This window comes from Sinocyclocheilus grahami, unplaced genomic scaffold (assembly GCF_001515645.1).
Source record: "Sinocyclocheilus grahami isolate Dianchi unplaced genomic scaffold, SAMN03320097.WGS_v1.1 scaffold44.1, whole genome shotgun sequence".
In the NCBI taxonomy this organism is placed as follows: Eukaryota; Metazoa; Chordata; class Actinopteri; order Cypriniformes; family Cyprinidae; genus Sinocyclocheilus; species Sinocyclocheilus grahami.
Genome location: NW_015505223.1, coordinates 2,971,515 through 2,996,703, shown reverse-complemented (window position 1 = coordinate 2,996,703; position 25,189 = coordinate 2,971,515). Strand labels below are relative to the sequence as shown.

General features: G+C 34.9%; 1 protein-coding gene across 1 annotated transcript in view; it reads left to right on the top strand.

Annotated features, from left to right (window-relative positions):
* megf6b (multiple EGF-like-domains 6b) overlaps positions 1-25,189 on the top strand; it is an 85,516-nt gene that overhangs the window by 41,347 nt on the left and 18,980 nt on the right. Inside the window, exons 5-20 of the mRNA XM_016268295.1 lie at positions 4,252-4,374; positions 10,042-10,164; positions 12,455-12,636; positions 14,619-14,790; positions 15,821-15,958; positions 16,046-16,168; positions 16,262-16,384; positions 17,912-18,076; positions 18,205-18,336; positions 20,827-20,955; positions 21,049-21,177; positions 21,298-21,432; positions 22,286-22,420; positions 22,703-22,828; positions 24,021-24,152; positions 24,231-24,359. Of these exons, the coding sequence (XP_016123781.1) occupies positions 4,252-4,374; positions 10,042-10,164; positions 12,455-12,636; positions 14,619-14,790; positions 15,821-15,958; positions 16,046-16,168; positions 16,262-16,384; positions 17,912-18,076; positions 18,205-18,336; positions 20,827-20,955; positions 21,049-21,177; positions 21,298-21,432; positions 22,286-22,420; positions 22,703-22,828; positions 24,021-24,152; positions 24,231-24,359 (2,196 nt within the window). The remainder of the gene's footprint in view (positions 1-4,251; positions 4,375-10,041; positions 10,165-12,454; positions 12,637-14,618; positions 14,791-15,820; positions 15,959-16,045; positions 16,169-16,261; positions 16,385-17,911; positions 18,077-18,204; positions 18,337-20,826; positions 20,956-21,048; positions 21,178-21,297; positions 21,433-22,285; positions 22,421-22,702; positions 22,829-24,020; positions 24,153-24,230; positions 24,360-25,189) is intronic.

Below are 25,189 nucleotides of genomic sequence, written 5' to 3'. Positions count from 1 at the left end.
ACAGGTAACGAGTGGAGGACAGAGGAGCCTCTTAAAGAAGAAGTTACAGGTCTGGGAGAGCCAGAAATCTTGCTTGTGTGTAGGTGACGAAATACTTATTTTACCGAGGAATTTACCAATTAATTCTTTAAAAATCCTACAATGTGATTTTCTGAATTTTTTTTTCTCATTTTGTCTCTCATAGTTGAGGTATACCTATGATGAAAATTACAGGCCTCTCTCATCTTTTTAAGTGGGAGAACTTGCACAATTGGTGGCTGACTAAATACTTTTTTGCCCCACTGCATATCAGAGGAATTCAATTAAAGGCCCAAAAGGTCCAGTCTATTTCTATAGACAGGCGAAATATAGTTCTGTCATGACAACTCTCTTAGGGTTTGGCATGGTAATGTACATGACAATGTTAATGTATTTGGTCTTGGCGGAATAGATCTGCTATACTGCTGCTGCGTCAGAGCAAGTACCGAGACTTGCTACTGCCAATACATCCACAACATGCTGCTGTGAGCATGTAAGAAATACTACTGCTTCAAATATAACATACATGAAATAACCCCCATATAGCATACATGAATCACCTCGTAGCAGATCTATACAGGTGGAGCTGGGGAAGGTGGAGGGTTTCTGAAACAAGCTGCAACTGCTACGGCAAGCACTAGTCATATATTTGAATGTTGAGCAGCGAGCTCATTGGCTACTTATACAGGAGAGAACCAATCAGCTGTGCCATGTGATAATGATGTCATAGGTCAGATTGAGTTAGACCTATCGGACTGCGCCATCTAGAGTTTCATGCCAGAACTCTGTATATATCTAAGATCTATATTTCATTCCCAGTGTAGGTTTGGACAATACTTACATTTCCATTAGGGCAGCAATAGTCCTTCGTAAAAGGGAAGAAAAAAAATCCTTCACAGTCAAAATAGCCATTACAGATGAGGTTATTGGCCCCGATGAGATGTCTTCTCATCTGAGCCCAATTGTATAAGAATGTTAAAAGGTAAGATCAGATGTTTTGACTTTAGTAAAGCATAAAAATACCATATGTTTGCAGATATTTAGGAAACATGTTAAGTTCAAATACTTGTTTAATCAAAAAACAATGCTACAGCCAGTTGTTTTTCTTTTAAATGTGCATTCCATGTCGGAATGTGTGTTTTTGTTTTGGTCTGTGTGACTCCACCTACTGCCATTTTACCCAATACCCGTTGGTTGATCAAATGATTATGAGGTGATGATAGTGAGATGAATTCTGTGTCGGTTATTAAATGAGCTATGTTTGTACACCCTCCTCCAAACCCCATGTCTCCGTCTCCGTGCAGATGTGTGGCCTAAAGCAGGACCCCTGACGGAAGAAAACGCTGCCATTCCCGCAGGGTGTCTCTTTCAAGTCCTTGACCAGCAGGTCGGCCTCGGGTCATGAAAGGGGTCATGACCTCTTACTGAAAGAATGTGGTTTGTCTCCATTTCCTTGTTGATGTTTCAGTCTGGATGTAGATGATTGTATGTGCAGGCTGACATTATGCATTACTCACCTGTCGATCATTTTATTTTCATTGTGGCTGAATATAATGGAAGACATAGATTGTTTTAACATATTGACAGTGTCATCTAATTTGCAGGAGTGAAGGAAGCATCACCCATTTTCCAACATTTTATTGGATAAATTGTATCCATCTCATATTCTTTGTTGACATCCTTCACCAAATATCCTTCTTTGGTACTTTTAATCTATTTAGTGATGATTAAATGTCGGTAACACTCTATAATATGGTTGTAGACATTAGCCATTAGTTCATGCAATAATTAACATGAACATGAACTAAACTTCTGCTGTATTTATTATTTAATGTTCAATACTAAATTTTACATTAAAATTAATGAATAATTAATGAATTTGACTATTTGACTAATGAGTTTTGAAAATGAAATGCTAGAGATATGACATGTGTAATGGTGTGATCTCCTCCGGCCGCAGCTCCACTCACTGATTCATTATGTTTATTTCCTCCTCCAGCACACATCGCTCGGCTCTTCAGGGGCCAATTTGTTGTGGCGAGGATTTTATTGAAATAATGTTTTGGGAAACCGACAAAACGATTTTCTCATAAACATCTCCATGTGTTTGAGTGTGAGAGCTGGATATATGGGGTGTAATGGGGAGGTTGGTTAAACATCTGCATTAAAACCTGAATGAATGGCGAAGCCTCTCGCTGTGAGGTTGGTTGGCCTGTTGAAGGACACGATTTTCCAGCTATTTCATTTTTTTCTGATTAACTTAAAGTGGTTTGAAGCCAATCAAATGCCAAACGTCCCTCTCCAACCCATTTAGGTGATTTGTGTCCACTGGAAAAAAAGAAGTGGTTTTGTTGGACATGGGAAGAAAACACTTACTGCTCCTTTTTGTAACGAGTGAGGTTGTGGACTTCCTTGAAATGGTCTTTAAGGGATAGTTCACCCAGAAATGAAAATTTGTTCTTAATTTACTCACCCTCAGGCCATCCAAAATGTAGATGATTTTTTTCTTCAGTAGAACAATAAAGAAGATTTTTAGCTGAAAACGTGGTTTGTGATTCTTAAAATGCAAGTCAGCAGCTGCCTGTTTTTGAGAATAAAAAAACAGGCAGAAAATTAATACTTGTGGCTCCTGATGATATATTGAGGTCTTATGAAGCGAAACGATCGGTCTGTGCAAGAAACTGAACATTATTTACAGCATGTAATCCAGAGACTCTGGCAAACGGGGAAATTCGATTCTTTTTCGCGAACTGGTTCTTTCGGGCAGTTCGTTTCTGTGAACTGGTTCAATTCACTAGTTCATTTACGTAATCACACAATAACATAATGTATACGCAATTACATTATTTATGCACCCAATAATGATGTGAAACATGGATGTTTTACATGTCTAAAGCATATAAAGTGAATAAACTTGTCTTCATCAGCTCACCTTTTTACATAAACAGTGAGAGACCATAAAAACTTCATTAAAGTGCTCGGTTCATGCATGTGCAGATCACGAGATTATCGGTCTTTGGTCGAACTGTTTTCTCAGTTCAGTGACTGTTGGAGGAACTGGAGCGCTGAATGAGTTCATCATAGGATCTGATACGCTGGTATTTTGGCTCATTTTGAGTGGGAGTGACTGTCACCGAAAGTGAGTTTTGATTGAGTATCATGCAGATTGCAGGTAATAATGTTGTAAATAATATTCAGTTTCTTGCACAGACCGATCGATTCTCTTCCTAAGACTTCAATATATCGTCAGGAGCCACAGGTATTAATTTTGTGCTCCTTGATATGCTTTTTTTTATTCTCAAAAACAGAAAGCCGCTGACTTGCATTTTATGAATCACCGAGGACCACGGTTTCAGCTAAAAATCGTCTTTACTGTCCTACCGAAGAAAAAATGTCACCTACAATTTGGATGACCTGAGTGAATTTTTCGGTGAACTATGCCTTTAAGGAGAATCTTTGAATATAATTGGAAAAGCATAATGCTTTTACTATTTCTACAGGTAATATACACATGTGTGCTTGTACTTTCTCATACCCAGAATGCACCAAACCCTCGGACCGTACAAGCAACAATGTGCTCATAGATTAAAAAGATATGGAAACTGACAAACGTCCAAGGTGACAGTTTTCATTTGAGCACTTTCCCATGAAACTCAACTGGCGGTCCAGATTTCAGTAGCTTCAACTAAATAATCAAAAAAACATTATTGTCAAATCCTGTTAAAGTGAAGAACAGCTAAATGTGTCTTTCAGTACACATATGATTTATTCATTGGCAGCAGACTGTCATGGGCACAACCTTTTTTTATAATGACTATGTTGGGACATTTTTAAGATGGAAAGATGGAAAAAGTATAATACGTTTTAGTATGGCAATGAATTTCCACCAATAAGCACTTGTTGAAACCTCAGATGACCTATGCAGCGAGTTTGTGAGTCTTTTTGGAGTACATACAAAAAAACATTAATAATAAACCTGAAATGTTATTTGTTATTTTATTTTAAAACGTATATAAATATATAATTTTAGCAATAGTAACAGTGACGTTTAGTTTAGCAAACAATCCTGTCTGTTGTTCATAATGCACCCTCATGCATATAGGGGTGAAGTTTCATAATGGGTCTGTTTGAATATGTTCACGTGTCTCCAAATTGTAAACATTTGGAAATGATTGTCCAAACTGTTGCATCTGTAGTTCAGACTGTAATGTGTTTGTTCTCTCTCGCTGTCAGATGTAAACGAGTGTGAAGAGACCAATGGAGGGTGTGAAGCTCTGTGCTGTAACACCATCGGCAGCTTCTACTGCAAGTGTCCCGCAGGTCAGAAACTCAGAGAGGACGGCAAGACCTGCCAGGGTGAGTCCCATCTGTTCTCTGTCTCTCTCTGTTTCTCTGGAATTCGTGCTTTTTCATCAGACAGATACTATCAGCAAAGATGGCGCTCTCACCAAAATGCCAGTCAAACTCATTGCATGTGGGTTCTATTTCCTGTTTGTTCCATTCAGCTAGGAAAGTCAGAATTTACAGCTTCCTACTTGGAGAAGCAGAACAGAATGTCACTTGGAAATCTAGAACAGAATCTAGACGCATAATAATCAACCTATTTAGCAAAACGTTTGCAGAGACAGATTTGCAAAATACAGACATCCTCAACAACTGGTAGCATTGCAAACCTTCATTTATCAACCAGAATTTGGTTTCCAGGAGATGTCTTAGAAGGCAATCAAAGAAACTGGAATCTTTTTCTGGAAGCCTGAGATGTCAGATTTGCCAGCAAATTTTTTAAACTGTGGATTGTCTGGTTTTCAGCAGAGATGCTGCGGCATGATCGATCTTTTCTCATGTTCAGGACAACTGCACAAAATAACACCAGTTGCTGATTGCATTTGCTTAAGTATTCTTATTCAGCATTTTAACAGATAGTATATGTAGAGGAACAACTGAACTGAACAAATTAGATGTCAGTTATCACTGTTACTGTCATTAGTGCATGAGAACAGATGTTATGCCCTTAACTTGTGACATAGATAGATAGATAGATAGATAGATAGATAGATAGATAGATAGATAGATAGATAGATAGATAGATAGATAGATAGATAGATAGATGCATCTGAGACATGCCTCTGCGAGATTTATTCATCTTTCTGATGTTTCAGATATTTGTATTTATCCTACAGATGGTTTAGATCTTGTAACTCTTTCATATTAAACCAAATCCTGCTTCACATATTTTATATGTATTTGAATGCCAGAATATACTGTGGTGGTTTGGTTTCATGCACAGGTATATATGGCAACAAATTGTCATATTTTGTGATAAAATCATAAGATAATTGACCAATTTTAATTATGTAAAGGAACAGAATTATCAGAAAAATATTGGACAACTGAATACAGCAGTTATCTAATCAGAATCAAGTAGTCTAGAGAGCCATACATAATAATCCTTTTATATGACTTCATGGTAGACAAAATTAGAACAGCAGAATTAATTCCACTCAAAATTTGCATTTTGATTGCATTCATGCATAAGTGTTGTGAAGTACATGAGATGCAGACATGAAAGGAGGAGAGAGTGAGTCAGGGCAGGGAGGGAATAAAACCTGCTGTTTCAGTCCGTCTCTCTCAGACTGCTTGAACTTTCATTTGACATTTGCTGCTTTTACAATCATAGACACGTCAGATATTTATGATTCAGTATCTGGTAAATCATGACAGGCTGGTTCATGTTTTGTCTCGTGTGTATTGGACTTAATTTTCATGCAGTTGATCTGGCCTATTATTCTGGCTATTGGCATCATTTGGGACACTGCCATAGGCTACACTGTTTCCATGGATACCACCGATTCACTATGGGATACCAGAGACCAGGTGAGAACATGTATTGGTCCATTTAAACTGAGGACTTCCACCTGAGCTGTTCTGCGTTAGCGTCTTGTAATAGTTTCTATATTGTTAAGAAATATAATGGAATAGTTGTTCCATATATTAGTCTAGAAATAATTGTAATATTTAAATCTATTAATTTATACATTTCTTATATATAATAGTATTAAATATTTTGGCTTAGCTGCACATTTTATATTTTCAGTTTGCATCTTAATTCTATTTTACACTCTAAAAAATGCTGTGTTGGGTTACATTTTTACATTACATTTTTAAACCAAAAGTTGGGTTAGTCCATATTTGACCCAAAGTTGGGTTGAAACAACCCAGCATTTTTTAGAGTGTATGTGTTAGTAATTTTTATGTGCTTTTGTTATTTTTATTAGTCATTTTTATATATATTTAACCTTTATTTTATTTCTTTATTTGTAATATTTTTAGTACTTCAGCTTAAACGTAAACTAAATGTATATTAAAATGTATAATTATAATAATTAATTATTATATTATATATTATATTGTTTTATATTATATTACATTTTCTAATAATTATATCTTCATTTATTTTCTAATAATTACATTTGATTTCAGTTTTATTTCAATTAATGAAAACAGTTTTTAGTTCTTTTCTTTTTAGTTATCCAAAACGAAATATATATAACAGTGTTGGGTAAGTTACTCTAAAAATCTCTTAATCAATTACTAGCTACTAATTACATTTTCAACAGTGTAATTAGATTACTGTACTGATTACGCTCTCTAAAAAGTACTGCATTACATAATTACGGTAACACTTTACAATAAGGTTCATTAGTTAACTACATTAGTTAACATGAACTAATAATGAACTGCACTTATACAGCGTTTATTAATCTTTGTTCATGTTAATTTCAACAATTTCAACTAATACATTATTAAAATCTTGTTAACATTAGTTAATGCACTGTGAACTAACATGAACTAACAATGAACATCTGTATTTTTATTAACTAACATTAGTGAAGATTAGTAAATACAGTAACAAATGTATTGCTCATGGTTAGTTCATGTTAGTTTATACATTAACTAATGTTTAACTAATGAACCTTATTGTAAAGTGTTACCCTAATTACTGTCAATGTTCCATATTAACCTCGACCAGTTGAACAAGACAAGGATAGACATGAAACTGCTCTTTTAATTCTTTCAAATAAATAATATAAAATTGCATACATTTTTCTTGAACTGACCAAAGTATTTGAGAAGGTTTCAATAAAAACATACTTTTAAACATTAGATATTAACATTTGATGTTAAATCCACTATTGCTTTATATAGAATTGTTTTATATTTAATGGAGTTACATCAGAAGTAACTGTAATTATATTACAGAAAAAATTAAGAGTAATCCCTTACTTTTCAAGGGAAAAGTAATTAAATTACAGTAATTAGTTACTAGTAATTAGTTACTTAATAATGCATTACACCCAACACTGTATGCTTATTACCTTTGTTTCTTATGAAATTCAAATACAAATTAAATTAATAAAACATTTTTTTTAAATATATATAAATTCAGAAGAAAATGTGGGGGGTTCTTGCTCCAACCCACCTCCAAGTCTGTAAGATGTTTTGATCTTTCAATTAGTAAAATGATTAGCAAGCATCAGATATGGTTTCCATGATTAGAATGTCTAAAACATCTTGTTAACAGTATAAGGTCGTCTGTCATCAGTGTTTTCGAGGCAGTGCAGAACACAGTCAGGAACTTCCTCCGCTGACTCAGCGTGCCGCTCGCCTCGAGCTACATCTATAAACACTGTTTAGCGTTCCAGAGTGTTCAATAGAAGCCAAACCAAATTCTCCACCGATGAGGGGAAACGTAAATTTGTAATTTAATTAAAACCCCAACCAAACAGCAGTGTAGATGGAAAGTCAGCGCTTTTGTTCATGGCCCAAATATTGCAAGCCATAGCGATAATTTCGATATATTGCACAGCCTTACTTTGCAGGATGCCTGTGATTATTGAGGCCTCCTGGCATCTCAGTCAGTAATTAAGATTCCACGATAGGTAAACACTCAGCTGGTTCCCATTACCGGTCGACTTTATGTACTGTTTAATGCCAGCTATCCTTTAGTGCCATGGATACTTTCATAGACTCAAAATTGAGCTCAGCTGGTGAAGTATATAAAAAGATTGTTACCAGATTTAAATAACTTCTTTAGTCAAACTTCAACTAAAGATGTTTTGTCCGAGCATGATTTGATCAAACTCGCACATGAATCTTTGTAAAGGAAAATTGTATATTCCATTTGGCTCCTATTACAGAATTACAGCTATCAATGTAAAACCGGCCAATGAAAACATCTCCTGCGGTGATGTCATGAGGTGACAGAAACACAAAGCTGGTCGTTAGTATATTATAGGTCAAAGGTCGCTTGAACACAAAGCTCGTGTGTTTGTTTTGGAGTCAGTGGCGCTTGCGTTGGCGGCGTCTTGCAGGTTTTGTTTGGAGAGAAAGCAGCATAAGGCTAAAGAGACCTGCTGTGGGATCGTATGGATCTAGACAGTCGTAACTGAGTGATTTTTAGGATTTTTTCCCTCTTAGCAGGAGAGGACACCGGCAGGAGCTGTCAAATCAACAAGAGTCGACTGCCTGTGCGTTTCGTGTTAGTTTACTCTGAATCAAGCAGCAAAAATGTGGCAGAAACATTTATTTCTGAGCTGTGACTTGGGAAGCTTCTTTGAAACTGTAATTTCTCAAGATGCATATTAAAGTAAATGTTGCTTGCATCTTGAGAAATTATAAATATTTGTTTACTTGAAAGATATTTATAATCAAATAATAGTATATTTACATATAGGTGGCAATGATGTGAACAGATACATTTATACCAAGTCCAACAGCACTGTAAAAAAAAACTATTTTTAAAGTTGTAAAGAAAATAAAGATTAATGGAGCATGTTTTACGAGAAAGTACTATTTTATTCTTTCTACTTCCAAATGTAATTTTTAAAGGGCATATGTTTGGCGTGTGTTGCTTTTTCAAATGCATGTTATAGAGGGAGCCTTTCCTCATCTCAGCGCATGAACTCACGGACACTCAAACAGAGGCAATTAAAAGACAAATAAAACACACAGAAATTATTTAAACACAAAACCACAGTGCATATGTGACCATGGAGCACAAAAGCAGTCTGAAGTCGCTGGGGTATATTTGTAGCAATAGCCAAAAATACATTGTATGGGTCAAAATTATCGATTTTTCTTTTATGCCAAAAATCATTAGGATATTAAGTAAAGATCATGTTCCTTGAATATATTTTGTACATTTCCTACCGTAAATTTATAAAAACTTAATTTTTGATTAATAATATGCATAGCTAAGAACTTCATTTGGACAACTTTAAAGATGATTTTCTCAATATTTAGATTTTTTGCACCCTCAGATTCCAGATTTTCAAATATTGTATCTTTTGTATCAATGGAAAGCTCATTTATTCAGATTTCAGATGATGTATAAATCTCAGTTTCGAAAAATGTACCCTTATGACTGGTTTTGTGGTTATATATATATATATATATATAAAATGACCATCTGATACTTTTCTAGTTTCCCTTGCGTTTTCCGTGAGTTTACACTTATGAAGTCAAGCGACGTGGGAAAGACATTTTAGTTTGGGGATAGCAGCTGTGCCAATGAAGCATGTCTGTCTGAAAGCTGATCTCAGAGCAGTAACAGTGTCTTTCTCAACAGGCCGTGACTCTATTAGCTCTGATCTCAGTGGGCAATGTTGCTTCAAAACCACAAAACTGTTTGAGAACCTACAACATTTCAATGAACCATGAATGTACTTGTTTTCTCTTTTTTTGTGATTTGTTCTTTATCGTGATGTGAAACAAATGACCACTTCACTTTGTTTGTTTGTAATCTCACTGCTTGAGTTTGTACATAAGGAGTTTGTTATTTATTTACTCCTGATGTCCGACGTTTTTCCCAGGCCAGCAAATACTGCTTTGAATTTGGACCAACTGATTTAGTGTGCAGAAATTAGAGGTGAATTAAAGATGTACTAATACCAGGCCTTTCCTGAATCTGATGAATGTTTCATAACACAGTATTAAATTGTGTATTAATATGTTCTTCCGCAGATATTGACGAATGCCAGGTGCATAACGGTGGCTGCCAGCACAAGTGTGTGAACACCAGGGGTTCGTATCACTGCCAGTGTAACGCTGGATCTCGACTGCACGTGGACAGGCGCACATGCATCGGTAAAACACACACGCAGCCAAACCAAACCTAACCAAACCTGCCCAGGCTCATGTTACACCCCAAGATCACAGGACATAAAATGGGTATATCTGTCTCAAAGTAGTGATGGGAAGTTCGGCTCTTTTCAAAGATTCGTCTCTTTTGGCTCGGCTCCCTTAGAAGAGCCGGCTCTTAAGGCTCCCAACTGGCTCTTTATTTAGTATCACTCTGAGCCATTTATTTTAGCCCAATTTAGCAATTGTGAATGGTTTGTGTGTTGGTAAGCAATTTTTTATTCATTGTTTTCATAAAAGCCTTATTTTTATGCAGTTTTTTTCGTTACAAAAAAAAAATACACAGATACTATTATTTAACATTTTAATAAAACTTTAATTGAACAATTGAACACAGAATCTACACATCACGAGCTCAAAGGAAATTAAGCCTGTTTTTAGGACCATTAAGACTGAATTACTGTGTTTCAGCAAAGGTTTGGATTGAGTTTGATTCAGACATAAACAAGAAATTTCCCCTTTCTAACCTATATTTATAAGAGCAAAATATATCTATCATTTTATCCACCCATCATCCATCCATCATTCTACCGTTCTGTCCATCCATCTATCATCCACCCATCATCCATTCATTGTTTCATCATCATTCTATCATTCTAACAATCCATCCATCCATTCATCATTCTATCGTTCTATCTATCATTTGCCCATCCATCCATCCATCATTCTATCATTCTGTCCATCCATCTACCATCCACCCATCATCCTTTCATTGTTTCATCATCATTCTATCATTCCATGCATCCATCCATTCATCATTCTATTGTTCTATCTATCATTTGCCCATCCATCCATCATTCTACCATTCTGTCCATCCATCTATCACCCACCCATCGTCCATCCATTGTTTTATCATCATTCCATCAATCCATCCATCCATCAATCTATCAATCTATCTATCATTTGCATATCCATCCATCCATCCATCCATTGTTCTGCCATTCTATTCATCATCTATCCTCCACCCATCATCCATCCATTGTTCTATCATCATTCTATCATTCCATTATTCTATCGTTCTATCCATCATTTGCCCATCCATCAATCATTCTACCGTTCTGTCCATCCATCTATCATCCACACATCATCCATCCATTGTTTTATCATCATTCCATCCATCCATCCATCTATCATTCTATCCATCATTTGCCCATCCATCAATCATTCTACCATTCTGTCCATCCATCTATCATCCACACATCATCCATCCATTGTTTTATCATCATTCCATCCATCCATCATCTATCATTCTATCCATCATTTGCATATCCATCCATCCATCCATCCATCTATCATTTTACCATTCTTTCCACCCATCTATCATCCATCCATCATCCATCCATTGTTCTATAATCATTCTATCATTCTGTCATTCCATCATCATCCTATCATTGTATCCATCATTTGTCCATCCATCATCATTCTAGCATTCTATCCATCCATCTATCATCCATTCCTTATTAATCCATCCATTGTTTTATCATCATTCTATCATTCTATCACACCATCCATCCATCCATAATTCTATTGTTATATCCATCATTTGCCCATCCATCATCATTCTATCATTCCATTCATCCATCCATCATCCATCATTATGTTGTTCTATCTATCCATCCATCCATCATTCTACTGTTTTTTCCATCGATCCATCCATCATCCACCCATTGTTTTATCATTATTCTGTCATTCTATCCATCCATCCATCCATCCATCCATCCATCCATTGTTTTATCTATCTATCCATAATATAATTGACTTTAATAAAACAGGTTCATTTATATGTTACCATCTGAAAATCATTTTGATTTAACTGACGTAATGTATTGTACAGTGTAATCCTCCTCTTAAGGTAAAAAGTGAGAGAAAGATAGAATGACGGACAGTTAATCAGACACACAAAGGGCAGAAGAAGGAAGCGGAGAGTACGATTACAGAATAAATTGCGTTTCTGGCATGAATCTGTCTGCTGTGTGTGTGCTTATAGAGATTGATTTATAATTGAGAAGTTTGAAGTGATTTTCAATGCGTTCCTTCGTTCATGTTTTGGTTGGTTGAGTCAATGATGTTCCTGCAGCAGGAGTCATTTGAACTCGGGAACTGCTAGACTCAAACACTTAACGAAGAGTCTTTCCTTTATTATTACTGGTTTGATCTTTAAATTGAACAATAACAGCTTAGTGTTGTCTTCTCAAAGCTTCTCCACCAGTCTGTCTGTCTGTCTGCTTGTGTTTAGCCATCCACTCCTGCAGCGTTGGGAACGGCGGCTGTGAGCATTTCTGCGTCCAGCAGACGGCGGGTCATTTCCAGTGCCGCTGCCGACCCGATTACAGACTCGACGCGGACGGGAAACACTGCAAATGTGAGTCTGACCACACTGATGTTCAACTGCAGGACTTTCCCATGAGCATTACAGATGTCTGATGGTAGCATGAGCTTGACGACATATTTACCATCACAGTTTTACAGCACTTGTTGAGAGTGGGATTTAAGCGAAACTAAAATGCAAAGCATTTTGGAGACAGACTGAATGTGTTACGAGCAAATGAGACATGTGTAGTTTATCTATTTTGTTAGTATGGAGCCTCTTCCAGTTAATACCAGCAAATAAATGTTCTTTATAGAATAGAATGTGTATTCCTTTAAAAAGCATTTATTTGTGATGTTCAAAACATGCTTTTATTTTTTTCTGTGGAACAAACATAAGGGCTTTAAAGCTCCTAAATGGACAAAACACCATAAAGTTTGTTTAACAGTGTGCACATATGATAAATAATCTCACAAAAACATGCCCAGGTCACATTACACCCCATAATAATAATAATAATAATAATAATAATAATAAATGTATTAATTAATAAATAGTCAATTTGATATATATTTATTATATATATACACACACACACACACATTTTTGTCATATATATGTTATATATATATATATATTTATATAAACAGTAGTTAAGCAACTTTATTATATGAACTTGACTTGAAATCATATGTAGTACTTTTATGAAGCATCTGTGCTGCTTTTTTGTCCTTTTGACATTCAGCATAAAGTCGAACAGGTTTATATAAATATGAAGGAAAATAAATGATGTTTTTGTTTGTTTTAATAGTTTCAATTGCATTCATTAGCAATGAATAAAGATAAAGCTTGACTGTAATGATCTCCACACACAGATATGAATGTATTTGCTCTGATTAACAGGTCATAGTGGAGCTGTTTTTTGTAAGGTTGAAGCGTTTATTAAACATCATTGACACATAATGCATGCAAATTTCAATTCTCAGATGATTGAATATGCTGATAAGTGTCCTAATGACAGAGCATTTTAACTGTACAAGTAATATAAAACATTATTTTTAATTTCTTAATGTCTTATGTATTTCAAGCCAAATACTTTCATCCTTTGAAGTTCCCAAAGAATCACAAGAACTGCTCAAGGAGATTTAGTGGAAATATGATTTTGGTCTTTGTGATGAATTTGCCCTTTGATTCACTTGATGACACAATATCACAAACTGGTGACTTAAGCAGGGACATGTCTTTGTGTCTGGTCTCTGAGGTCATCTGGAGTTGAACACAGACGTGTCTCGCTCTGATGAAGGATCATGATTGCAGAATAATTTCTGCCATTCTGTTTCTGTAAAAGTGTAATTGTTGGCTGCAGACAGATCGTTTCACTGCAGCTGTTGGACGGACAGAAACAAGTTGAACACACTGAGTATGTGAGAGGAGCAGCTGGATGAGGAGGATGGGAAATGAGTGTAACAAGATGATAAATCTCACAAAAACATGTCCAGGTCACATTTCACCCCTAATAATAATAATAATAGTGATGATAATAAAATTACATCTATTTTTATGACCAGTGTTTCTTCTTTACATTCCATTATTTTTCATGACAAATAAAAGGCAAATCATCATTAAAAAGGTATGTGTGGGAAACATTGTATTACGATTTTAAAGGTCCCATGGCATGAAAATGTCACATTATGAGGTTTTTTAACATTAATATGAGTTCCCCTAGCCTGCCTACGGTCCCCCAGTGGCTAGAAATGGCGATAGGTGTAAACCGAGCCCTGGGTATTCTGCTTCGCCTTTGAGAAAATGAAAGCTCAGATGGCCCAATCTGGAATCTTCCCTTTATGTCGTCATACGGGGAAAGGTTACCTCCCCTTTCTCTGCTTTGCCCGCCCAGAGAATTTGGCCCGCCCATGAGAAAATGAGCTACTACCATGCGAGGCGAGCGCAATATTTTTTTTTCCTCAAGAGACATCATGGCTTGCAAACGAGCGAAGCATGGCAGTTGCCCCGCCTCTCTCCTCCTCATTAGCATTTAAAGCTACAGACACAGAAATGGCACATCCTAAGGAAAGCTCACTTTAAAGTGTAGTGTAAGTGTTTGTGTGTGTGTGTGTATGTGTGTGTTTTCTTTGTGTCAGACATTGATGAGTGTCAGACGGGCCAGGCGGACTGCGCTCACGGTTGTCGTAACACTTTGGGATCTTTCATGTGTGTGTGTCCCGCCGCCTATGAGTTGGGTGTTAATGGCAAGCAGTGTTATCGTGAGTATGATCTGAGTCTGGACCGACCCCATCAGATTCCATGCAACATGTCTCACATATGTAGCAAAAACAAGAAGAAGCCCATTAAATCATTTGTTACTTTCTTTCAGAGTGTAAACAAATAAATCATGTGCATATATTATGCAAATATAATTTGTGTTTGTGTGTGTGTATGTATACACTAATGAATAGAATAGTATAAAATACATCAGTATATGAATAAATATGTGGATAGAATTGTGCAAGGTGTAATTTATTACACATTGAATAGAATAATATAGAATGGAACACAATAAAATAGAATAGAATGGGTGTGAAATATATATATATATGAAAATGTCCTGTGGTTATTAAATGCTTTTTTAACTCTATATACGTATACACACATACAGATGAATATAGAAAATAGAAAAAATAAAATGCACATAGAATAGAAAGAATAACACATTTTTAGCAATATTAAATTATATCAAATTATTACATTTCAAACTATTATAAAAATAATATTATCTATCTATATATACATACACACACACACACACACACACAAAGTTCGATAAAGATTTTTTTGTTTAACATTTTGTTTTTTAGTGGATTTTATGGTACTATATTATATTTATGCAATGATCCATTTATTAACTGTTAACCACTCTTTGAGTATAGACCTGAAATTGAAATTTCCATCTTAAACTGTTGTAAATCTTGAATGAATTGGAGCACAGGAGTAAGTTTGGTATCTTTTTTTGAAGAAGAAACATGGCAGATTATTGCCGAAGTGAAAAAAAGTCAAATTGAAAAAAGTTGAAGAAGTAAAAGTTTATTATTATGAAATATGCACATAAATACTATTTAAAAAAAATTATATTCAATTTACATTTTTCAAAACTGCAAGAAAATCAAGGACATAAATCTAAAGTTGCGTTCCAGATTTGAGATTGATGTCTGGTGGATATTTGGGCGCAGTACCAAGCGTTTCCAATAGATGAAATTAATTTCCATTCCTTTTCAATGTGTTGTTTTCCACTCTCAGGTATCGAGATGGAGATTGTAAACAGCTGTGATCATAATAACGGCGGTTGTTCTCATCACTGCGAACATTCAACCAATGGACCCGTGTGCAGCTGTAACCAAGGATACCAGCTGGACGACGACCACAAGACCTGCATCGGTAAAGGAAACGAATGTGACCATTTCTTGTTTTGCGGCACAAGCACAGTATCCGTGTGACGTCAAGGTGTGTGTTTTCATCTGTCAGATATAAACGAGTGTGTAGACAGCAGCTCGTGTTGTGAGCACGACTGCACAAACTATCCTGGAGGTTACGAGTGTTACTGTACTGCCGGATATCGACTGAACGCTGATGGATGCAGCTGTGACGGTATGACTCTCTAAGTGAGAGAGAGGAAAAAAAGCATTTGCAGTGATTTTCAGTGATTTAGGAATCTAGATTCAGAAATGCATGTGCTTACAGATATAGACGAGTGTTTGGCTGCAAACGGAGGATGTGATCACACGTGTCAGAACAGCGCCGGATCCTTCCAGTGCTCCTGCAGACGCGGGGACCGTCTCGATGAAGACAGACACTCATGTATATGTGAGTCTTCAGCCTGTCATGAACCTGTTTTCTTTTCATAATAATTTTTAATACAGAACAATAAATGAATTATGAGCTCCTTTAAAAAAAATAATACATTTAATACATACAATACAAATAATGCATGCAATAAAACCAACTTTTACTGTATATGAGAAATTCATCAAATAACGGAAATATGCTGTCCGCTAGAATGATTTTAAAGAAGTGCTTCAAAAGCAATTGTTAAAATTAATATTAAATAATATTTATTATAAATATTATTTAAAATTGTATTATATTATTACAGCAAATAAGGGAAATATTCTGTTCGCTAAACTGATTTTAAAGTGCTTCAAAAACAATTGTTCTGTTTTTAAAATATATATTTTAAAATATACATTTAAATATACAAAATCATTCTAGTTTTAAAATATATTTTAAGATGATTTTTATAATATATTATATCATATTATATTAATAGATCAAATAAGGGAAATATTCTACACGCAAGAATGATTTTTAAGAAATGCTTCAAAAACAATCATTAATATATTTTATTAATACATTTATTTTTACTTGTTTTTAATTACTTTTCTCCTGATTTATTTCAAATTAGACTTCTAACAAAGACTTTCTGAATTGTTAACTGACTCATTGTGGTGAAGTGATTTAATGTAAAAGCCAAATTTAGTTTAATCAGGGTCACTTCATCATGTTAACAGCATTTTGCACTAGTGACTTGATCAGAAGGCCACGATCAAATCTCTATTCCTTGGCATATGAAAAGTATTTTAAAATGGATCACATGATTCTGTTTGTTGAGAGTTCTCAAGATATTAAATGGACGATCATCAAAAACTGAAGATTTTTCACTCAAATTGCAGATATTCAAGTATAGTTTATGTAATGTAACATTATTGAGAGTGGTGCACATAAGTGCCCATGTGCGAACCAACACGTTTGACAGCTGTTAATGCACAGTCAGTCTTTTAGATCGACTAATTGTAATAATGTATAAAAATCCATTTGAAATGAAAGCATAAATCTAGGCTATGCGCTGTCGGTTTCATAGCAAATACACAAAACTGGCATTTCATTCACTGACACGCTTCACTCTGCAGCGCTAAAACTGGCAGTGCTTAGACTTACTTGCCGACAACCCACCAAAAATAAAAGCTTGCTGATTTTAGGTTTGAAAATGTTGAAAATTCATATAAAAATGTAAAAAGTAAAATATCATATATTAGCATTGCATTTTTAAAGTGTACTATAAAATTATTGTGTTTTTATTTAATACTCTTTTTTATTTAAAAATATAATAGTATTATCACACTTTATTATTATTACTAAATAAAGTGCAATAATACTATTATTATTATTATTATTATTACTGGTAATTATTTTATTTTTTATAGTGGGGTCACACTATGTGCAGTGTGAGCACCAAACCGAATCTTCAGGTGCTCCAGACCGAAAAACGTATGTGCTCCATATAGTACATTTGAAGCAAGCGTGAGGCTTAATGAAAGTAACTGTGTGTGTCAGTGCTGCAGGAGTCGGTGGAGGCGTTGAGCAGTGGTCAGACGGTGGACAGACCTCAAGCTCCGCTCACCATTCTGCAGGACTATGAGCAGATCCTGGAGCGATACGACGACTACGAGGACGACACGGGAGAACTGCGTGCTGAGAGCACCTTAACTGAGAAATTCAGTAAGAAACACATTCTGTCATTCTGTTCTGCGACGTTATTTCAGTTAACAAAAAGGTTTGTTGTATGGTTTTAGTTAACTGTAAGAGCCCTGATGCAAAGTAGCTCTTGTCTCATCTGCTCTGTGCAGTATGTTTGAATGATTCGTTCGGCTTCGACTGCAGTCTGTCGTGTGAGGACTGTGCTAATGGAGGAGTGTGTAACAAACACAGAAACAGCTGCGACTGTCCTGATGGATGGACGGGACTCGTGTGCAATGAGAGTGAGTTTCTCTGAAAGAGCCACAAACGAGTACTCAGCCGGATCAGGAATATACAATACATTTATATGAAACGGAAAACTTTGGTTTGATTGCGTCAACCAAAAAATGATTTCAGAGGTGGAGAAAGATTTTTGTTGTTGTTTGGTATAATGACAAATCATGCTCTATAAAACCAGAGACATTTAATAAGATGTAAAGCCTGACATATGAAATATTAGTCAGAAAAGCCAAATAGTTTGAAGTGGAGCAATTTGTTGAACCTTTAAACAAAATCTGATCTTTGCATATGTGTTTTTGTTGAGTATCATATTTGATACATCAGGCTTTTATGAGTTATATAGTATGATATACATGTAATGCGAATATGGCTCTCATACTATTCAGAGGCTGAAAATTAGCGAATTATGCAATTTGGTGCAGACGTTGCTATTTATATGGTCAAAAAGTAAGATGAAATTCTGATAGATTGTTGTAAATGAATACATACATAAAATGCATATGAATATCAGTTGTCACTCTATATCTCCCAATAATATTTAATAGTCTTAATCTTAGTAAGATGATATTTAAATGCTTTGATTTACGATCAAAGATCCGTAGTTTTAAACATAAAATGTAATGCAATACAGTATGAAAGCCTGTTTCCGCAACTGAATAAAAAATAAAGGTAATTGCGAGTTTTATAATACAATTCAGACTTTTTTTCTCAGAATTGCAAGTAATAAAGTCAGAATTGTGTATATACAGTATAGTTGTAATTGTGTGTTACATACCTGTCAACATTTGTGTACCAAAATATGAAAAAGGGGGAGGGGGGGGGTGCGGAGTCAAAAGTAACAATTATTATATTATATTATTTTATATTAATTTAAACAATTATTATCAAACAATTATATTCATTTAGTAACATAAATATATCTTAGTGTAGGCTGTATCTTTAGAGTTTTATAATTCATTATCTTTTTGTCGATCCACCAGTTAACATTTACAACTGCGTGTTTTTTGCGTAAAAATAAGGGTCGTTTTTGGCTTTGGTGTAAACATTGAGCAGAAGGGCTTATTGAAAAATGCTAATTCATTCTCTGCCAGCAGGTGGCGCTTTTCGCCAAGAATATAGCCGTTTCTCGGTAACCGCAGTAAACAAAGCAGCGCAGCACCTGACTTTGAAACTTGCAGCCCTCATATTTAATCAATTGAACCATAGCCTTTTGACGTGTAAGCTATATCTCAATTTCTAACAGTGATTATTGATTCCTTCCCACGGTACTCCCTGCACAGATATCAATAGCATCACTGGGCTGTAGGTTGTCAAGTTGAGGCGACAAATGGGTTAAAATTTGTATGCGTCGATCTTGTGAGAAAGATGCGTTTCACACAAGATCTGGCAACTGGACAACCTTGGAATTTGTTGTCGTGATTATTAATATAATGAGGTTTGGCCCATACAAATTACGGGAGTTTTACTGGAAGCGAATGTCACAAACATATAAAATACGCCCAGTGGGATTTATTAATTTTTTTAATAGAAAGATTAAAAATACGGGAAAATATTTAAATGGGATGATAGCGGGATAGAATGGTAAAATACGGGAGAATCGCGGGAAAAACGGGAGGGTTAACAGGTATGGTGTTTTATAAAGTCAGAATTGCGACTATAACAAGCAATTGTGAGTTCAATCTTTTTTTCGTCAGAATTGAACTTTATAACTCATAATTTCGAGTTTATATCTCTCAGTTCTGAGAAAAGAAGTCACAATTACCTTTTTAAAAAAAAATTATTTAGTGGCGGAAATGAGTTTCCATAACACAGTGTTGATTGAGAGATGAACAAATAAACGTTCCTCAAAAGCTAGATGATCAGATTTGATACTCTCATTTAAACAAGATTTTTCTAAAAAAGTGATGTCTGGATAATCAAGTAAGGCTAAGCTGCTTTAGTGCAGTAAGTGTTGATTTGGAAATATTACTAACTAACTAAAGTTATTCTTATGTTTAGTAAAGATTTCACAGCAAAAATCACGTGAACCACAGCTGAAGGAGGATGTTTTTATAACTATTCATAAACTATCAACAGCAAGCATGTAGTAGATTGTGTGCAACAGGTTTTCAGCAAAGTTTGGATCATGCTGATCATTGAGGCCTTAGACATTCGTATATCAGATATGAGACAGTAGGCTTTATAGGGTTAATTTCATGTTTATTTCTGATATGTTTATATTGTGCTGCATGTCTTTTAAAAGCTCCTGGCCTCTTTCTTTCTGCGTGTGTGTTGTCCAGCGTGTCCGGAGGGCTTGTTCGGCAGGAATTGCTCATTGAGCTGTAAGTGTAAGAACGGCGGCGTGTGTGATCCGGTCACCGGGAGCTGCCGGTGTCCACCAGGTAGTAGGCTTTATAGGGTTAATTTCATGTTTATTTCTGATATGTTTATATTGTGCTGCATGTCTTTTAAAAGCTCCTGGCCTCTTTTTTTTCTGCGTGTGTGTTGTCCAGCGTGTCCGGAGGGCTTGTTCGGCAGGAATTGCTCGTTGAGCTGTAAGTGTAAGAACGGCGGCGTGTGTGATCCGGTCACCGGGAGCTGCCGGTGTCCACCAGGGGTCAGTGGAGAGCTGTGTCAGGACGGTCCGTTTACATTGACACCTTTCACTGTATGGAGAGATATAACAGACATAATGCAAATCATTTATATTATTGATATCGATGCAATCACTTCAGGTTGTCCCAAGGGTCTCTATGGGAAGTTCTGTAATAAGAAGTGTAATTGTGCTAATAACGGACGGTGTCATCGCACTTACGGGGCGTGTCTGTGTGACCCGGGACTGTACGGAAGGTTCTGCCACCTACGTGAGTGCTGTACTTTGCCACTTTAACTACACTGTGCTTTGTAGAGCAATTAAAGCAGGCTCCAGTTGCAACAGGATATTTGTAATCTGGTATGACTTTTTGTCTTCTGTGTTCATGCAGCATGTCCTAAGTGGGCGTTTGGCCCAGGCTGTTCTGAAGAGTGTCAGTGTGTTGAGCAGAACACTGTAGAGTGTCACCGTCATCATGGCGCCTGCATTTGCAAGCCGGGTTATCGGGGAGACACCTGCAAAGACGGTCCGTTTGCATAATGGACGGCTGAAGTGTTGTTAATGCAAGGTTGCATTGCACTGAAAAGTTTGCATTGAAATGCTTTAATGAAAAAGAAGGAAAAGAATGTGAAAACAATCTAAAAATTTTGCACAGTACTTTAATCTTTATTTTAAATTTGCTTGGAAATGCTTTAATGAAATATGAAAATGGAAAAACATGCAATCTAAAATTAAATTAAATTAAATAATAATTATTTTTTAAATTTGCATTTGAAATGCTTTGATGAAAAACGAAAAGAACTGGAAACATAATGTAAAAATTTGATTAAAATAACATTTTAAAATTGCAATCTAAAAATAAATGTATAGTTGTCGACACATATCATCTTAATCTTTTTTATTTTAAATTTGCTTTGAATTGCTTTACTGAAGACAAAATGGAAACAATGCAATCTAAAATTAAATTAAATTAAATGGATTGTTAACGCATAGCCTTTTAACCTTTTTTCATTTTAAATTAGCTTTGAAATACATGAAATACATTACAATTAAAATAATTGGAAAACATGCACTTTAAAAATAAAATAAGAATATAAAATAGAATAAAAACATGAAATAAAATAAAAAATTAAAATGGATATTATTTATACAAAGTATTATTATTCTAAGTAATATTATTCTGTATATATATATTTTTTTATTTAATTAATTTTAAAATTGCATTTGAAATGCTTTAATTAAATACAGGGGAAAGAATAGGAAAACATGCAATATAATAATTAAATTAAAATAATAATTTCAATAAAATGGACAGTTGACAAAAGTTTTAGATGGAGATACAGTGTATATGATCAGTATAAATAGTTTTTTCCTTGCAGCATGTGAATCAGGCTTCTTCGGCTCTGGCTGTGATAATAAATGCTCCTGTCCGGCTGGAGTGACCTGTGATCATGTGACCGGAGCGTGTCAACCGCAGTGTCCAGCTGGAAAGAGAGGACACAAGTGTGACCAAGGTACATCAAGTCAAATTATAGATATATAAAGAGTCTATATGACAATAAGGTCATTAGAGCTAAAGTGTTTGACATGCATCAGTCATTGATCAGATCAATAAAGTGAAATTATAGATGCATGAAATGTCTATATGCCATTAAGGTCATTAGAGCTGAAGTATTTGAAATACCTCAGTCACTGATCAGATCGATACAGCTGCATGTGGATATTGAATGTGGTTTGATTTGTATTAAAGCTCCAAACGTTCAGCACCATAAATGTTTTTGCCATTACTGTGATAGATTGTGTTGATGGGAGATTTGGGATTGGCTGCTCTCAGTCATGTGACTGCTCAGGGGCACCATGTGACAGGATCACTGGCCAATGCTTGTGTCCCGCTGGAACGTTTGGAAAACGTTGTGAAAAAGGTAATATTGTCATGCTGACATTAGCATGTCATTCTTATATTGTTCTATATTTTTTATATTGTTTTCACATCTATTAAAAAGACCCTTAGCTTATAATAAAATAATTTACAGTATTTTAATACTGTAAACTTGTATTAGTGTCTCATAGACAAAATCCTATAAGAAAATTCTGCATGTTCACATAATGTTGTTTAACCCTTGTGTTATGTTAAAATTCTGGGTACTTGTATTCAATGCAATTCAAAAATCACAGCATGAAAAAACATTACCAAAAAAGCCAATAAATCCTATTTTTAAACATTTGTTTTTCACAAAATGTGAATATTATAAACTGTATTTAATTTTTTTATTTAAAATGTAGGTTATTTTTATTTTTAATTAATTTATTAATTAATTAATTTTTAATTTACAAACATTTCTTCAGATATATAACTGTATTTAACTATTAACTATAAACGATTTAACTATTTTTAAACATTTGTTTTTCACAAAATGTGAATATTATAACAGCGTTTAATTTTTTTATTTTAAAATGTAAAATTTAAGTTATTTTTTATTAATTAATTAATGTATTTATTATTTTTTAATTTTTAATTTACATACATTTCTTCACATATATAACTGTATTTAACTATTAACTATAAAAATTTTTTTTTAACTATTTTTAGACATGTTTGTGTTTCACAGAATGTGAATATTGTAAACAGTATTTTATTTTATTTTTAAATTTAAAATTCAGGTTTTATTTTTTATATTTTGCTTTTTATTTTACATAAATTTCTTCAGATATAAGTGTCTGCCAAATGCATAAATGTAAATGTAAATACCCTCAGAGTGTAGTTAAGAAAATGACAAATATATTTTGAATTTGTGCACCTGCCTTTAAACACGAAATTTGTCCAACTGTCCAAAAATTTGTCCAAAAGTTCAACTGACATCCTAACATTACAATTGTAATAGAAATTTTGTACGCACATTCCACAACACCTCAGTGTTGACACTTTGCAGGTATGCTCACGAGCCGATATGATAAATAGTCACACAATTTCAAGAAAAACAACCTAGGTAAACCAGTATTTCCGACAACTAAGAAATGTGTTGTGGGTCAAACTGACTCGGAGCGTAATGTTGAGAATCACATTAATGATACTGTCCAGATATAGAATTCAAACACACAGTGTTTCTGCATCAGAGTGTGCAGAGGGTCGCTGGGGCGCTGAATGTCGGGAATCGTGTCCGGTGTGTGAGAACGGAGGCCGCTGTGACCGGCGTAACGGGACGTGTGTCTGCACTCCTGGATTCATCGGCAGATTGTGCCAGAACAGTGAGTGAATCTCTGTGCTTCTCAAAACCAGATGCATTTCTTCTGTTTGTGCTGTTTCGTCAATCTCTCTGTGTTCAGTGTGTCCCGCGGGACGTTTTGGTGCGGGCTGTCAGCTCAGATGTGCCTGTGATAATGGAGCTCGCTGCCATCCTGTAACCGGACGCTGCTCGTGTCCTCCTGGCTGGACAGGCCACCACTGCAGGAAGGGTGTGTTTCATTTATTTATCATGTAATTATAAAAAATAAATGGAAATTTTGAACATTGGTGGATATAAATATTTTTTCTTGACTAACTTGGTTCATCCATCAGTGGGTGATTTTCCAGTGCTTTTCAAGCACCAAAACAATAAAAGTTTAATACAGCTTGATTTGTTTTTGTACGTTAGAATGCGTCATGTTTAATTTAATTGTTTTCTGAGCCAAAAATAGTGACTATCATACATTTTTACCGTGATTTACAGAAGACACCCACTAAAATGTATTTCAGTGTAACAGTAGTTTATATACTAAATATTTAGTAAATAAATAAATACTAAATAGTTATTCTAAATATCAGGAATATTTATAACAAGAATCATTAGATGACATTAAAACACTCTATTTAAGGATCACAGTTCAGCCCTAAAATACTAATTAATTGTCATTTTTAATCTTTGCCACTATCCTTCAGACTACTAGGTTTTACCCATTTGTCAGCAAGTTTTAAATCATTTAAAGTATAATCAAATGTCGTATGATCACTTATTCTTTTAATATTTTAACAAGTGTCAGTCACATAGGGGTGTGCGATATTGACAAAAAATTATATCTCGATATTTTCTGGGATTTTATTAAAATTAGATGATATTTTGCTGAGTGTGTTATTGTGCTGGTACTTTAAGGACTGCCGAAGACAGCTGACTCCTAATGTTTTTAATATTCTTAATATTCTGTGTGGTGGTCCGTTCATACTGATAGAAATGAATCTTTTACAATAAGTTTAAACAGATTTTTACATTTTATGGGCATTTTTACCTTTATAAAGCCATTTTTTCTAG